The 13,166-nt window shown below is 41.2% G+C and overlaps 1 protein-coding gene across 2 annotated transcripts; it reads right to left on the reverse strand.

Moving 5' to 3' along the window:
• Positions 1 to 41: 41 nt before the first annotated feature.
• On the reverse strand, positions 42 to 9,435 carry aipl1 (aryl hydrocarbon receptor interacting protein-like 1). 2 transcript variants are annotated; one of them, XM_058080074.1, is made up of 6 exons: positions 9,258 to 9,434; positions 7,360 to 7,539; positions 2,849 to 3,037; positions 2,605 to 2,781; positions 2,399 to 2,540; positions 42 to 1,042 (listed from the first exon to the last, which is right to left on the reverse strand). In XM_058080074.1, exons 1-6 carry the CDS (start codon positions 9,360 to 9,362, stop codon positions 843 to 845), a joined length of 993 nt encoding a protein of 330 aa, XP_057936057.1. In that variant the 5' UTR covers positions 9,363 to 9,434; the 3' UTR covers positions 42 to 842. The 2 variants fall into 2 exon arrangements, with proteins under 2 accessions (XP_057936057.1, XP_057936058.1); XM_058080075.1 differs by lacking the exon at positions 7,360 to 7,539 and having other exon boundaries at positions 9,258 to 9,435.
• Between the last annotated feature and the right edge of the window lie 3,731 nt (positions 9,436 to 13,166).

A 13,166-nucleotide genomic window follows, 5' to 3' on the forward strand; every position in this document is an offset into this window, starting at 1 on the left:
CCCCCCCCCACTGATGCACTCCCATTGATTTTGGTCATCATTAGACTTCTGCATTAGAGTGAGCCCCATTTCCTTGAGTGATGCTTCTCTGCATTACGGGCTGCTCAGTGGGGGTTCCCTCAATGTAAGCGACAAAGATCATCTTTTAATATGACGTTATTGGGGTTTGCCGTATTGTAGGAATGCACCTCGCTAAACATAACATGTAACTTAAAACTGTTATTTCCAAATGGACGCAAGTCATGCTGGGTAACAATTTGAACTATGAACAATACAACATTGGCAATCAAGAGTATGTTTACTCCTCCTTATTTACGTCTCTTCACAACTTCCTCAACGTATTTTGCAATCACTCAAACATGTAAGAGAGTACCACAAGCTAGGACTATATTTTTTGGCATGGTACATTCTATTGGTGTAAATATTTGTATTCCCATATGGTGTAGTACCACTTTGTTCATGTGTTGTGTTTGGATGGCCTTTTTGTACAAACTTTTGGTAAACATTAAGTAGGCCGGATTAAAATGCTTTTGGCGAGCCCGATGTGGCCCGCAGGCCGCAGTTTGCCCATGCAGGTCTCCGAAACAGAAGACCAAATGTAGCCAGACAAACAGTAGCTACATCTCACATGATTTCCTTTTACGAGCCTCAGGAGTCTGGAAGTTGTGCTGCAGCTTGGATTTATTACTCAACTGCAGAATCCCTGCTGAGACAAGACAGTACATGTGGATTCAGTGCCACCTTGTGGGGGAAAAGGGCAAGGTTCAATATCTAAAATAGAAAGAAATGTACCCCACATGGTTGGATAGATCCAGTACTAGTTACAAAAATGAATATTTAGCTCAAAACATGCCCTTGTATTTGACCCTGTCCTCCTGGTTCTTCTCCTCCATCCGCATGTTCAACACCGCCAGTTCCTTCTTCACCATCTTTTTCATGCCAGGTTCCAGATCCAGCACCTTGCTGAAGTCCTGCCGGGCCTCGGCCTCGTTCCACACCTCCACGTGGGCTTTTCCACGCAGGTAGAAGGCCTTTGTTACCCCTGAGGGGGAACAATATAAACACCTTTTATGGAAGGTGTCGTTTTCACTAATTGGTGTTTAGACGACATTCTTGGTCATAAACTGCAGTACTTTTGACACCCCCCGCCTTTCTGCGACTAAAATGATATTTTACAATTTCCAATGTTTGGATTCCTTTCACTTTAGTTCCTTGCAATAGAAAATGATAGTGGTGCTATACTTGCTTTTTAACCCCGCATTCATGTACATGTTTTGCTTATACATTTGTAACCATTTTTAGTACAGTGTATCTTCTATTTGGACAATACTACAGAAGTAAAACCTGGATATACTTTCGAGTAGTCATTGTGCAGCTTGTATATATTTTTTGTTTTTTATATATTGTTTGTATATATAGTATTCAGTGAAAATTTGACTCAACACAATTGAGTACCAATATAATTGTGCCAAACATGGTGGTGGTAGTGGGGCTGCATGAGTGCTGCCAACCCCTGTGAACTGTGGTTAATTGCAGGAAATTTCCAACATGTGCTGTGACATGACGAAAATGTTTTCCAGCATGATAAGGAACAAACAATACACATCCAAGTGTTTTGCTAAGGAAGCTGAAGATGAAGGGTGGCCCAGCAAACGAGAGGCAAATGCTAGATGCTAACAATAGCGCTCATTCTAAATATCAACTATTTGGACACAATTTGGATATGTTCATTGTGAGGTATACTGGAATCAAACTATGGTATGGATTGAGTAAGACCCTCAAACAATGCACAACGATGAGCCAATTCAAGAAACAATACAAGCAGTTGATGTTTGCTAAATACAAGGATGAAGAGTCTTGAACCAGTCATGATGTGCTATATATATCACTATATTGACACTTACTATGGTACACGTTATGTCATTGGATGCTCATATCACCTTGTACTTCGGTATGTGACAAAAAAACAAAACAAAACATTAAACTATATTAGGAAAGCAGGAAGTGAACAAATGTAACAGTTACTGATTGTAAAAGTACCAGATGGAGGGGTAGGATTTATGGTATAATGGATATATAATGGATATATATATATAATGGATATAATGGTTTGACTCATACATATGGCTTTCCCAGCTACACACTGACTTCTCTAAATTTAATTTGCTTCCTACTGTGCTGTCCCATCAGAAGATATACCTTGTGTTTGTTGCCAGGTAGAGATTTGTAGACTACATAATAGCTGCACTGTAGAAAACAACCTGTTATGTCAGGCTGAGCTGCTATATAAAAGGTGCTGTATTAAATAAGAAAAGGAACAACAGCACCATCTAGTGGTGTAATATTGTCCTACAACTCGTATCATTATTACGTGTGTAAATGTGTTTGTGGGTCCAACCTGGGTGCTGGTTGATGATGTCACTTGTGTGCTCTATGACCTCATAGTACTCCTCCATGCGTAGAAGACACTGGCAGTAGTTGAGCGTTAAGGTGTGGGCCATCTTCTCCAGCTTCAGCCATGGAGCCTCCCATGCTTTCTCCTAACACCCCCAATCTTCATGTCACATTGGTTCTATAACAATCATGTTCTGGAGGTGTGGTCACCTTTGTTTGGACGTTCTTGATGCAGATGATGGCTTCCTTGTATTTCATAGTGGCGTCTTGGTAGCGGCCCTGCTTGTAGAGCTTGTTGCCCTGACCGTGCAGCACGGGCACCACCTTCAGCCTCTCCTCGTCACTCAGAGCCCACGACTCTCTGTTGTACTCACTGGGCTGCAGCACCTGTCACATGGACATGTACGCGTTGTCCTACAAACATCCAAGTCTCCATGTTGTGTCCGCTCCTAACCTGGATCAGCTCTAGAACGAAGAGGAGCGGCTTAGGCTCCTTCATCAGTTCATCCAGGTCTTCGTATCCGAGGCTGTGGTAGGCAAACATGTTGGCCATGCCGCATGTACGGATGTGCCAGTCCACTGGGTCTTTGCCGTCTGCGATGCGCCTCATGCTCTTGGACACTAGAGGATAAACGCCAGTGTGCTTTGGAGGAGACAGCAAAAAGAAGAAAAAAAAAAAGCTAAATGTGGCGATTAAATGAGCCGTTACATGAATCACTTACTGGCGAGCAGCGATGGAATTGATGTACTGTGTTTATGTAGTGATTCATGGCGCCGCTTGCCTGTGATCTTGACCTTTCACGCTTATTGCAGTCAAAGTGCCAATCAAAGGACCAACTAGTTAATTAAAAACAATTTCCACTTATCAATTGCTTTTAAATCATTTTAACCCTTCTAATAGTCAAGGGACCTAAATGGCCTCCATTTGGAGACAGTAGAGTGGTTCCATTTTTCTCTCATAATAACATAATTTATTGACATTGATTTATATTGTAATCATTTTCATATCTATTTTCTATGCTTGTACGGGATATAATGTTTACATGTATTCTTAAATCTTAATTAGATCATATTAAATTAAATAATATCAATTTGGTACATGGGCGGCACGGCGGACTAGTGGTTAGCGCGTAAACCTCACAGCTAGGAGGACCATGGTTCAATTCCACCCTCGGCCATCTCTGTGTGGAGTTTGCATGTTCTCCCCGTGCATGCGTGGGTTTTCTCCGGGTACTCCGGTTTCCTCCCACATTCCAAAAACATGCTAGGTTAATTGGCCACTCCAAATTGTCCATAGGTATGAATGTGAGTGTGAATGGTTGTTTGTCTATATGTGCCCTGTGATTGGCTGGAGAGTGTACCCCGCCTCTCGCCCAAAGACAGCTGGGATAGGCTCCAGCACCCCCGCTACCCTCGTGAGGAAAAAGCGGTAGAAAATGAATGAATGAATGAATTATTTGCGGTATTTAAATCCTTCAGCAACATCAACCTATAACTTGCGTAAGACCTTCTAAATACAGATTTTATTATTATCTCTCTAGACATGAAATGACACCCCCATAATTACCTTTACACTTGTATTACCCAATATAGTAAACATAATAAGACATTTAAGATATAAATAAGACTCATGCTTTGTGTTTGTTGCTATAAAGGTGTACCTGGGGCAGCAGAGTGGGGGGTGGACAGGAAGTGCCTGTTTAGAAAGAATAAATACCTGCAATAAAAGCCTGTTGTTCTGGTGATCAAGTCTTTTGACGCGTTAAATTTATATTGTACTTTTTTTTTTGTGCTCTGTGTCAGGAAAGGTGTAAGCATATATACGTATATATATATATATATATATATATATATATATATACAGTGAAGAAAATAAGTATTTGAACACCCTGCTATTTTGCTATTTCTCCCACTTAGAAATCATGGAGGGGTCTGAAATTTTCATCGTAGGTGCATGTCCACTGTGAGAGAGATAAACTAAAAAGAAAAATCCAGAAATCACAATGCATGATTTTTTAACAATTTATTTGTGTGATACAGCTGCAAATAAGTATTTGAACACCTGTGTATCATCTAGAATTCTGACCCTGAAAGACCTGTTAGTCTGCCCATTAGAAGTCCACCTGCACTCCATGTATCATCCTGAATCAGATGCACCTGTTTGAGGTCGTTAGCTGCATAAAGACACCTGTCCACCCCATACAATCAGTAAGACTTTAACTTGTAACATGGCGAAGACCAAAGAGCTGTCCAAAGACACCAGAGACAAAATTGTACACCTCCACAAGGCTGGAAAGGGCTACGGAGCAATTACCAAGCAGCTTGGTGAAAAAAGGTCCACTGTTGGAGCTATCATTAGAAAATGGAAGAAGCTAAACATGACGGTCAATCTCAATCGGAGTGGAGCCCCATGCAAGATATCACCTCGTGGGGTCTCAATGATTCTAAGAAAGGTGAGGAATCAGCCCAGAACTACACGACAGGACTTGGTCAATGACCTGAAAAGAGCTGGGACCACCGTTTCCAAGGTTACTGTAGGTAATACACTAAGACGTCATGATGTGAAATCATGCATGGCACGAAAGGTTCCCCTGCTTAAACCAGCACATGTCAAGGCCCGTCTTAAGTTTGCATATGACCATTTGGATGATACAGAGGAGTCATGGGAGAAAGTTTTATGGTCAGATGAGACCAAAATAGAACTTTTTGGTCATAATTCCAATAAGCGTGTTTGGAGGAAGAAGAATGAAGAGTACAATCCGAAGAACACCATCCCTACTGTGAAGCATGGGGGTGGTAGCATCATGCTTTGGGGGTGTTTTTCTGCACATGGGACAGGACGAGTGCACTGCATTAAAGAGAGGATGACTGGGGCCGTGTATTGTGAGATTTTGGGGAACAACCTCCTTCCCTCTGTCAGAGCATTGAAGATGGGTCGTGGCTGGGTCTTCCAACACGACAACGACCCGAAGCACACAGCCAGGAAAACCAAGGAGTGGCTCCGTAAGAAGCATATCAAGGTTCTAGCATGGCCCAGCCAGTCTCCAGACCTGAACCCAATCGAAAATCTTTGGAGGGAGCTCAAACTCCGTGTTTCTCAGCGACAGCCCAGAAACCTGACTGATCTAGAGAAGATCTGTGTGGAGGAGTGGGCCAAGATCCCTCCTGCAGTGTGTGCAAACCTGGTGAAAAACTACAGGAAACGTTTGACCTCTGTAATAGCAAACAAAGGCTACTGTACCAAATATTAACATTCATTTTCTCAGGTGTTCAAATACTTATTTGCAGCTGTATCACACAAATAAATTGTTAAAAAAATCATGCATTGTGATTTCTGGATTTTTCTTTTTAGTTTATCTCTCTCACAGTGGACATGCACCTACGATGAAAATTTCAGACCCCTCCATGATTTCTAAGTGGGAGAAATAGCAAAATAGCAGGGTGTTCAAATACTTATTTTCTTCACTGTATATATATATATATATATATATATATATATATATATATATATATGCTTACACCTTTCCTGCCTGCAATTAATATTAGTAATATAATAATATTAGTAATAGTGAAAATTAACTATATATATAGTACTATATAGTAATTTAGGAATTTTCATATATATATATATATATATATATATATATATATATATATATATATATATATATATAGTACTATATAGTAATTTAGGAATCTTCAGGCATAACATTTGCTTAAATCTGCACATTTTTGAGCAATAATAGGCTGTATCCAGCCGTGAAACAGCATGACTTATTCATTAAAGTGGACCTATTATGCTCATTTTCAGTGCTTTGTATTGAGCTGTGGACTCCTAGGGGACTCCTGGTCGTCTCCCAACCTGAAGGTTGCGGGTTCGATCCTCCATAATCATGTCGAAGTATCCTTGGGCAAGATACTGAACCCCCAGTTGAATATTGTTTGAGTGCTTTAGGGGTGGAAAAGCGCTATAAAGGTGAAAGAACATTGACTATTTACACCATTATAGAGCAGCTACACACAATAAGCTTTCTAGATCTTCCAGAGTTTGCGCCTCTTTCTGCAGTGTTCAATTACAGCAACTTGTTTGCCCTCCGCCACTTTGTACTGTGCCACACAGTGTGTGTGTGTGTGGAGCGGGCCAGAGGAGGGACTAAAGGCTCTGAGCCCCTTCAAATCTAATCAGAGTGGAGGGGAGTCAATCGTGCTGATTCAGCAGGAATTCGAGCCGATTAGACAAAAGTGAGACTGGTGCAGATTAATGACAGTATGACTGTTCCACCCATCTGTCTCTCTCTCTCTCTCTCTCTCACACACACACACACACACACACACACACACATTCTAATATTACACCTCCACCCAAATATTTTAAATGTGTGGGACAGCAGCTTTTAAAATAGAAAGAGGTCACACAGAAAAAATATTATTTGTAATTTAAGTAGTTGGTAGCAAGTAGTTATAAATAAGATGAAATATGTAAATTCATTATTCATTCATTCATTTTCTACCGCTTTTCCTCACGAGGTTTTGCAGAGGGTGCTGGAGCCTATCCCAGCTATCTTCGGGCAGGAGGCGGGGGACACCCTGGACTGGTGGCCAGCCAATCACAGGGCACATATAGACAAACAACCATTCACACTCACATTCATACCTATGGACAATTTGGAGTCGCTAATTAACCTAGCATGTTTTTGGAATGTGGGAGGAAACCGGAGTACCAGGAGAAATCCACGCATGCACGGGGAGAACATGCAAACTGGAATCAAACTCGGGTGTGCTAGCTGTGTGGCCTGTGTGCTAACCACTTGTCCACCATGCAGCCAATATGACAGTTAATGATGTCAAAATGTTTAATAACATTTTGTATTAGCACAGCTAAAAGTGATTTTATGAAGGCGTGTATCGTTTCCCAAAACACACACATGGAAAGAAGCGGTCACGGTCTGTTACGGTTCTACTCACAATGGTGTCACACCAGAACTCTGCCACCTCACCGATCCTCATGGAGGCCAGCAGAGTCTCCCAGATGTCCAGTTTGAACATGTTGCCAATGACGATCTCCATGGGGGTGCCCACCACTTTACTGTCATCGATCACGGTGCGCTCATCGTCACACAGCATGGTGCGGAAGTGAAACGTCACCTGAACAAATCAAACGAGCAGCGTGCTGTGACTTCCTGCTGACGTTGTTGTAGAATTATCCAAAACAAATCCAAAGACAGGAGAGTCATGCCAGCATATTGTGGTGTGGCTTATTTACAGCTTAGGGTCATTTAGGTTCTATAAGGGTCTCAAATGTGGCCCCGTGGAGTGTTTTTTTTTCTTGGCATCTGCACATAAAAAACGCAAAAGTGACAAAAAGGGATTTTTTTTGTTTTATTTACAAATAGTCCAAATATATAAAACTGTCCCACAGTCATTAGGTTGCTGGGGAGGCTCGTTTTATTCCTTTGGCAAGTCTGAAAATGTTACAAAATATTTATTTCATGTTTACATTCCATGCAAATAGCAGCTGTCGCCCTCTAGTGGCTCTAAGTGTGAAATGCAGCTTTCTTTCCCCAATGGGTTCAGGCGTCATAAATTCTGCTTATATTATAATTAGAGATGTCCGATATTGGCTTTTTTGCTGAAAACTGATATTGTCCAACTCCCAATTTCCGATACCGATATCAGTCGATACCAATATGTATAAACATGACATATCTCCTGTGGTGTCCTATACAGCATTTTTAACGTTTTCATCCATCCATCCATCTTCGGCTTATCCTCACGAGGGTCATGCTGGAGCCTATCCCAGTTGTCTTTCGGCGAGAGAAACACCCTGGACTGGTCACAAGCCAATCACAGGGCACATATAGACAAACAACCACTCACACTCACATTCATACCTAGATAGGGAACAAATCTGATACCGATATCAACCGATAACATATTGTGATACTGATATCGGTCCAATATTTATCGGTACCGATAATTATGGGACATCCCTAATTATTCATTCATTCATTTTCTACCGCTTTTCCTCACAAGGGACTCCCAATTTCCGATACCGATATCAGTCGATACCGATATGTGTAAACATGACATATCTCCTGTGGTGGAATGAACACATATGTGTCCTATACTGCATTTTTAACGTTTTCATCCATCCATCCATCTTCTGCTTATCCTCACGAGGGTCATGCTGGAGCCTATCCCAGCTGTCTTCGGGCAAGAGGTACACCCTGGACTGGTCGCAAGCCAATCACAGGGCACATATAGACAAACAACCATTCACACTCACATTCATACCTAGATAGGGAACAAATCTGATACGGATATCAACCGATAACACATTGTGATACTGATATCAGTCCAATATTTATCGGTACCAATAATTATGGGACATCCCTAATTACTCATTCATTCGTTCATTCATTCATTTTCTACTGCTTTTCCTCACAAGGGTTGCGGGGGTGCTGGAGCCTATCCCAGCTGTCTTCAGGCGAGAGGCGGGGTACACCGTGGACTGGTGGCCAGCCAATCACAGGGCACATATAGACAAACAACCATTCACACTCACATTCATACTTAGATAGGGAACAAATCTGATACCGATATCGACCGATAACACATTGTGATACTGATATCGGTCCAATATTTATCGGTACCGATAATTATGGGACATCTCTAATTACTGTATAATAAAAAAGTCATTAACATATTTAATGCCTCAAAAACTGAACCTTTGGTGTCACTTTCACTGAGCTTCACATCACTTCCTGACTTGCCATAAATCCATTTGATAATTAATATTCTAAGATGCTAACTGGTTTTGAGCGTTCACCGTCCATGTGAACATCTCATGGAAAATCTCTTACCTTTGCACCAGTGATGAACTTTGGGAGTTCTCCAGTTCCTCCATGCTGGATGGTCTTCTTGATGCCCTCTAAGCCCAGCAGCAGTGAGTCCTGCATATCTGACATAATATTTTGTATTTATATTTCAAAACTATGTATCACCTTCTGTTGTCATTCATGTATGTGGAATGAGTGAGTCCATGCAGGCGCTAGCATCCCTTCAGGTGGATTAGTTTGGTTGGGAATAATAGGATTACAAACATTGACATTATCAAGTCATCAGCACTGGACTGCATGGGCAAAAATAGAGACAATACACTTAGAGGCAGCTGGAGCCTATCCCACTCCTTTCCCAATACTTGATACGGTCCAGACAATTGAGTTTGCGACCCCTGATGTAACCCGTTTCCACTCATTATCACATCTACAGTGATCAGGAGTGGAACAGTGTCGCCAAGTCCAATTCCGTGCATAGTGTAGCATTTAAATAAAGGCCAGTCATCTACAGAATTTTCAGGTTTTCCAAAAAAAAAAAAAAAAACGCATTTATTAAAAACAGAAAAATTTTTCAGTGCTTTGGTTCCGATTTTCTACAAGAAAAGCTCTGATAAAACATTCCACTGTTCTCAAATATCTTAATTTTTATTTTTCTGCACAAAATAAGATGAAAAATAAAGAAACAAATCAAGAATAAAGAAAATCAATCAGTAATAAATAAATATAATAATAATAATAATAATAAAACGGCAAATAAAAACTTAAGAAACCACATATAGTTGGTGGGTAGACAAATTATTTTTTTCAGATTAAAATGAACAAAGCATTATTAGAGCCCTGTAGACATGACAAAACACGACTATAGTCACATTTATACTTTTTTTTATTTACAACATATTGCGCAACTGCAGGGTCTTGAGACACATGCTAACTCGCAAACTAGGGCGCTAGCAACCTAAACGGTAGCCTTCAAGTTATTTCCTTTAAACTTAAATAGCCAAAAACTTACCACTTCCACACGGATAGGGAGGATAACTATGAACAGTTATTTAACCTTTAACATGAACATTAATCAGTCATTCATTTTCTACCGCTTTTTCCTCACAAAGGTCGCGGGGGTGCTGGAGCCTATCCCAGCTGTCTTCGGGGGAGAGGCGGGGTACACCCTGGACTGGTGGCCAGCCAATCACAGGGCACATATAGACAAACAACCATTCATACCTATGGACAATTTGGAGTCACTAATTAACCTAGCATGTTTTTGGAATGTGGGAGGAAACCGGAGTACCCGGAGAAAACCCACGCATGCACGGGGAGAACATGCAAACTCCACACAGAGATGGCCGAGGGTGGAATTGAACCCTGGTCTCCTAGCTGTGAGGTCTGCACGCTAACCACTATACCACCGTGCCGCCACAGCCTTCAAGTTATTTCCTTTAAACTTAAATAGCCAAAAACTTACCACTTCCACACGGATAGGGAGGATAACTATTAACAGTTATTTAACCTTTAACATGAACATTAATCAAACGTAATAATTTTTTCTGGGTACATGATACCATACAGCATCCATATCAAACTTGCGCGGGCCGCACTAATATTACATTTTCATGGCCGCATTTTTGAGACCCCTGTTTTAGATGTGCACATATGAAAGAGTGTGTGTACACGTGTGTGCAGGACATAAAGAAAACAAGAAAAAAGGAGTCGGACATAATTTTCATTCCAGAGGAAATTTCCATGATTTATGCGGCGATGTGAACAATGCAGCGAATGCAGCAAGCAGACAATGACACGGTGCACCCAGTGACCTTCTCTTACTCAACATCTGTCACCTATCTGTGTCAGGGTGTGGGAGCATGTGTGGGTAATATTCCTTTACAACATCTGCAGGCAGTTTAAAGGATTGCTAAATGTTTTATTTTGTACAAAAAGGCACGAATAAGGAACCTCATAAGAGCACCTTGGCAGAGCTGGCGCTTGTATAACTTTACGGCTTTGTGTTTTACTCCGTGAAGCAACATGACGCTATATAGGGTATTTCGCCATAAACGATCACGGCACGTTGCCTTTTGCCTTATGCCTTATCGCTGTTCAAACAGGACCTCAGTGTCGTGCCGTAGTGCTGCAACCTGCTATCAAGTTGGCCTTTTTTTTTTTTTCCTGCTAATTTGATAAACAGCTCGGTAAACTTTGGTATGCACTTGGCTGCTCTCCAAATCAGCACTCCCTCTTGTGGAAAGCAAAGGTAGTGCCACCTACTGATGTATGGAGGACTGCTGCTGCTGGATGTCCATATGAACCCTAAGCACATTCTGAGGCCTCACCACACCACCTGAGGCATATTAAAAGATTAATACTAAGAATGAAATATTGACATATTCCTGCCTCTGCTTCCCCAAGCAGCCTAGTGGAAAACCGATTGTTGGATTTGTTTGTATATTAGCCAAGTCGGCACTGCACTATTTCCTCACTTGTTTCAAAACATGATTAATCAGTTTTGGTGACGTGAGAGCACGAGTAAAGGGCATTGGATGACGCTCCCTTGGTCGACTATTGCAGAAAAAGAAAATGTATTGCTACGGTCTAGCTGCAGCACCCACCATCGCTCCAAGGGGTTAGTATGTCGTTTTTTTCAATTTTTTTCAACTTGCTGTTAATGCACTAACCCTAACCCTAACCCGACACACACGCATCAGGGGCCTGAGAAGCACCCAAAACCGGCATAAAATGCATGTGTTTGAAATTGGTGATTTTTGACAAAAAACGTAAGGGGTTAGTATGTCGTTTTTTTCATTTTTTTTCAACTTGCTGTTAATGCACTAACCCTAACCCTAACGGTTTTTTGTCAAAAATTGACGCCCTAAAATTTTGGCATTTTATGCCATTTTGGGGTGCTACTGGGGCCCCTGTTGAGTGTGTGTGAGGTTTCCCCTGTTTTTTTTTTTTTTACCCGAAAAGTGCATTTGAAGCAAGTTGAAAAAAACTGAAAAAAACTACATACCTTATGTTTTTTGTCAAAAATTTACGCCCTAAAAGTTTGGCATTTTATGCCATTTTTGGGTGCTCCTGGGGCCCCTGTTGAGTGTGTGTGAGGTTTCCCCTGTTTTTTTTTACCCGAAAAGTGCATTAGAAGCAAGTTGAAAAAAACTGAAAAAAACCGACATACTAAACCCTTACGTTTTTTGTCAAAAATTGACGCTCTAAAATTTTGGCATTTTATGCCATTTTTGTATGCAATTAGCAGATCAACGATTGTCATTATATCGTCAGCGTAGTGTCAAAGCATCGGTCTCCAGCGCAAGGCAGTTATATCCATCGTGAGCGCAGAAATTGATCGATTCGTGCGCGAACGATGGATCCATTTCGGGCGATGCGCTATTGATCGATCGCGCAGATCCATCGTTAGCGTGTAATACATTCACAGACATTATAGGTTATTACATTGCTATTTCATTTTCTTTCTTGTGGGTCCCAACCCACCAGTTGAGATGGACTCGGCGGAACATGAATACATCAATAGATGCATGAAGTGCTAATTTTAAAAACCTCGTGACAGATTTAATCAACAACCCCAGCAGCAGAGTGAAAGTCTTATCAGCTCCCAGGATGATCATTTGACGATTACTAAGTGGTAATCAATGTATGCATTCATTTGCTGAAATATTAGCCGAGTACGGATATGCACTCCATTGGTGTGATTCCTCAACCGATAATCATCCCAGCAACAAGAGCTGCATTTGAATCCCTACCAGGATCTATGAATCCATTCATATTCATATATACCGTATGTAAATATGCTTGACATTTAGAATATTGTGATTGACAGGTGAAGTTACCCGAGATGAGATCCTAACCAGGAAATGTGGTAAAAAAAAATGAACGGATGGATAGAAGAATGCGGCACTGAGGGTAAATCTCCACATCCACGTC

The sequence above is a fragment of the Doryrhamphus excisus genome, chromosome 8 (genome assembly GCF_030265055.1).
Source record: "Doryrhamphus excisus isolate RoL2022-K1 chromosome 8, RoL_Dexc_1.0, whole genome shotgun sequence".
Lineage (NCBI taxonomy): Eukaryota > Metazoa > Chordata > Actinopteri > Syngnathiformes > Syngnathidae > Doryrhamphus > Doryrhamphus excisus.

Coding starts and splice junctions, on each gene's coding strand:
- aipl1 (XM_058080074.1), bottom strand. CDS start 9,362: ATGTCAGATATGCAGGACTCACTGCTGCTGGGCTTAGAGGGCATCAAG. Junction 7,540..9,257: donor AGTTCATCACTGGTGCAAAG/GTAAGAGATTTT, acceptor TGATTTGTTCAG/GTGACGTTTCACTTCCGCAC. Junction 2,782..2,848: donor TCGTTCTAGAGCTGATCCAG/GTTAGGAGCGGA, acceptor TCCATGTGACAG/GTGCTGCAGCCCAGTGAGTA.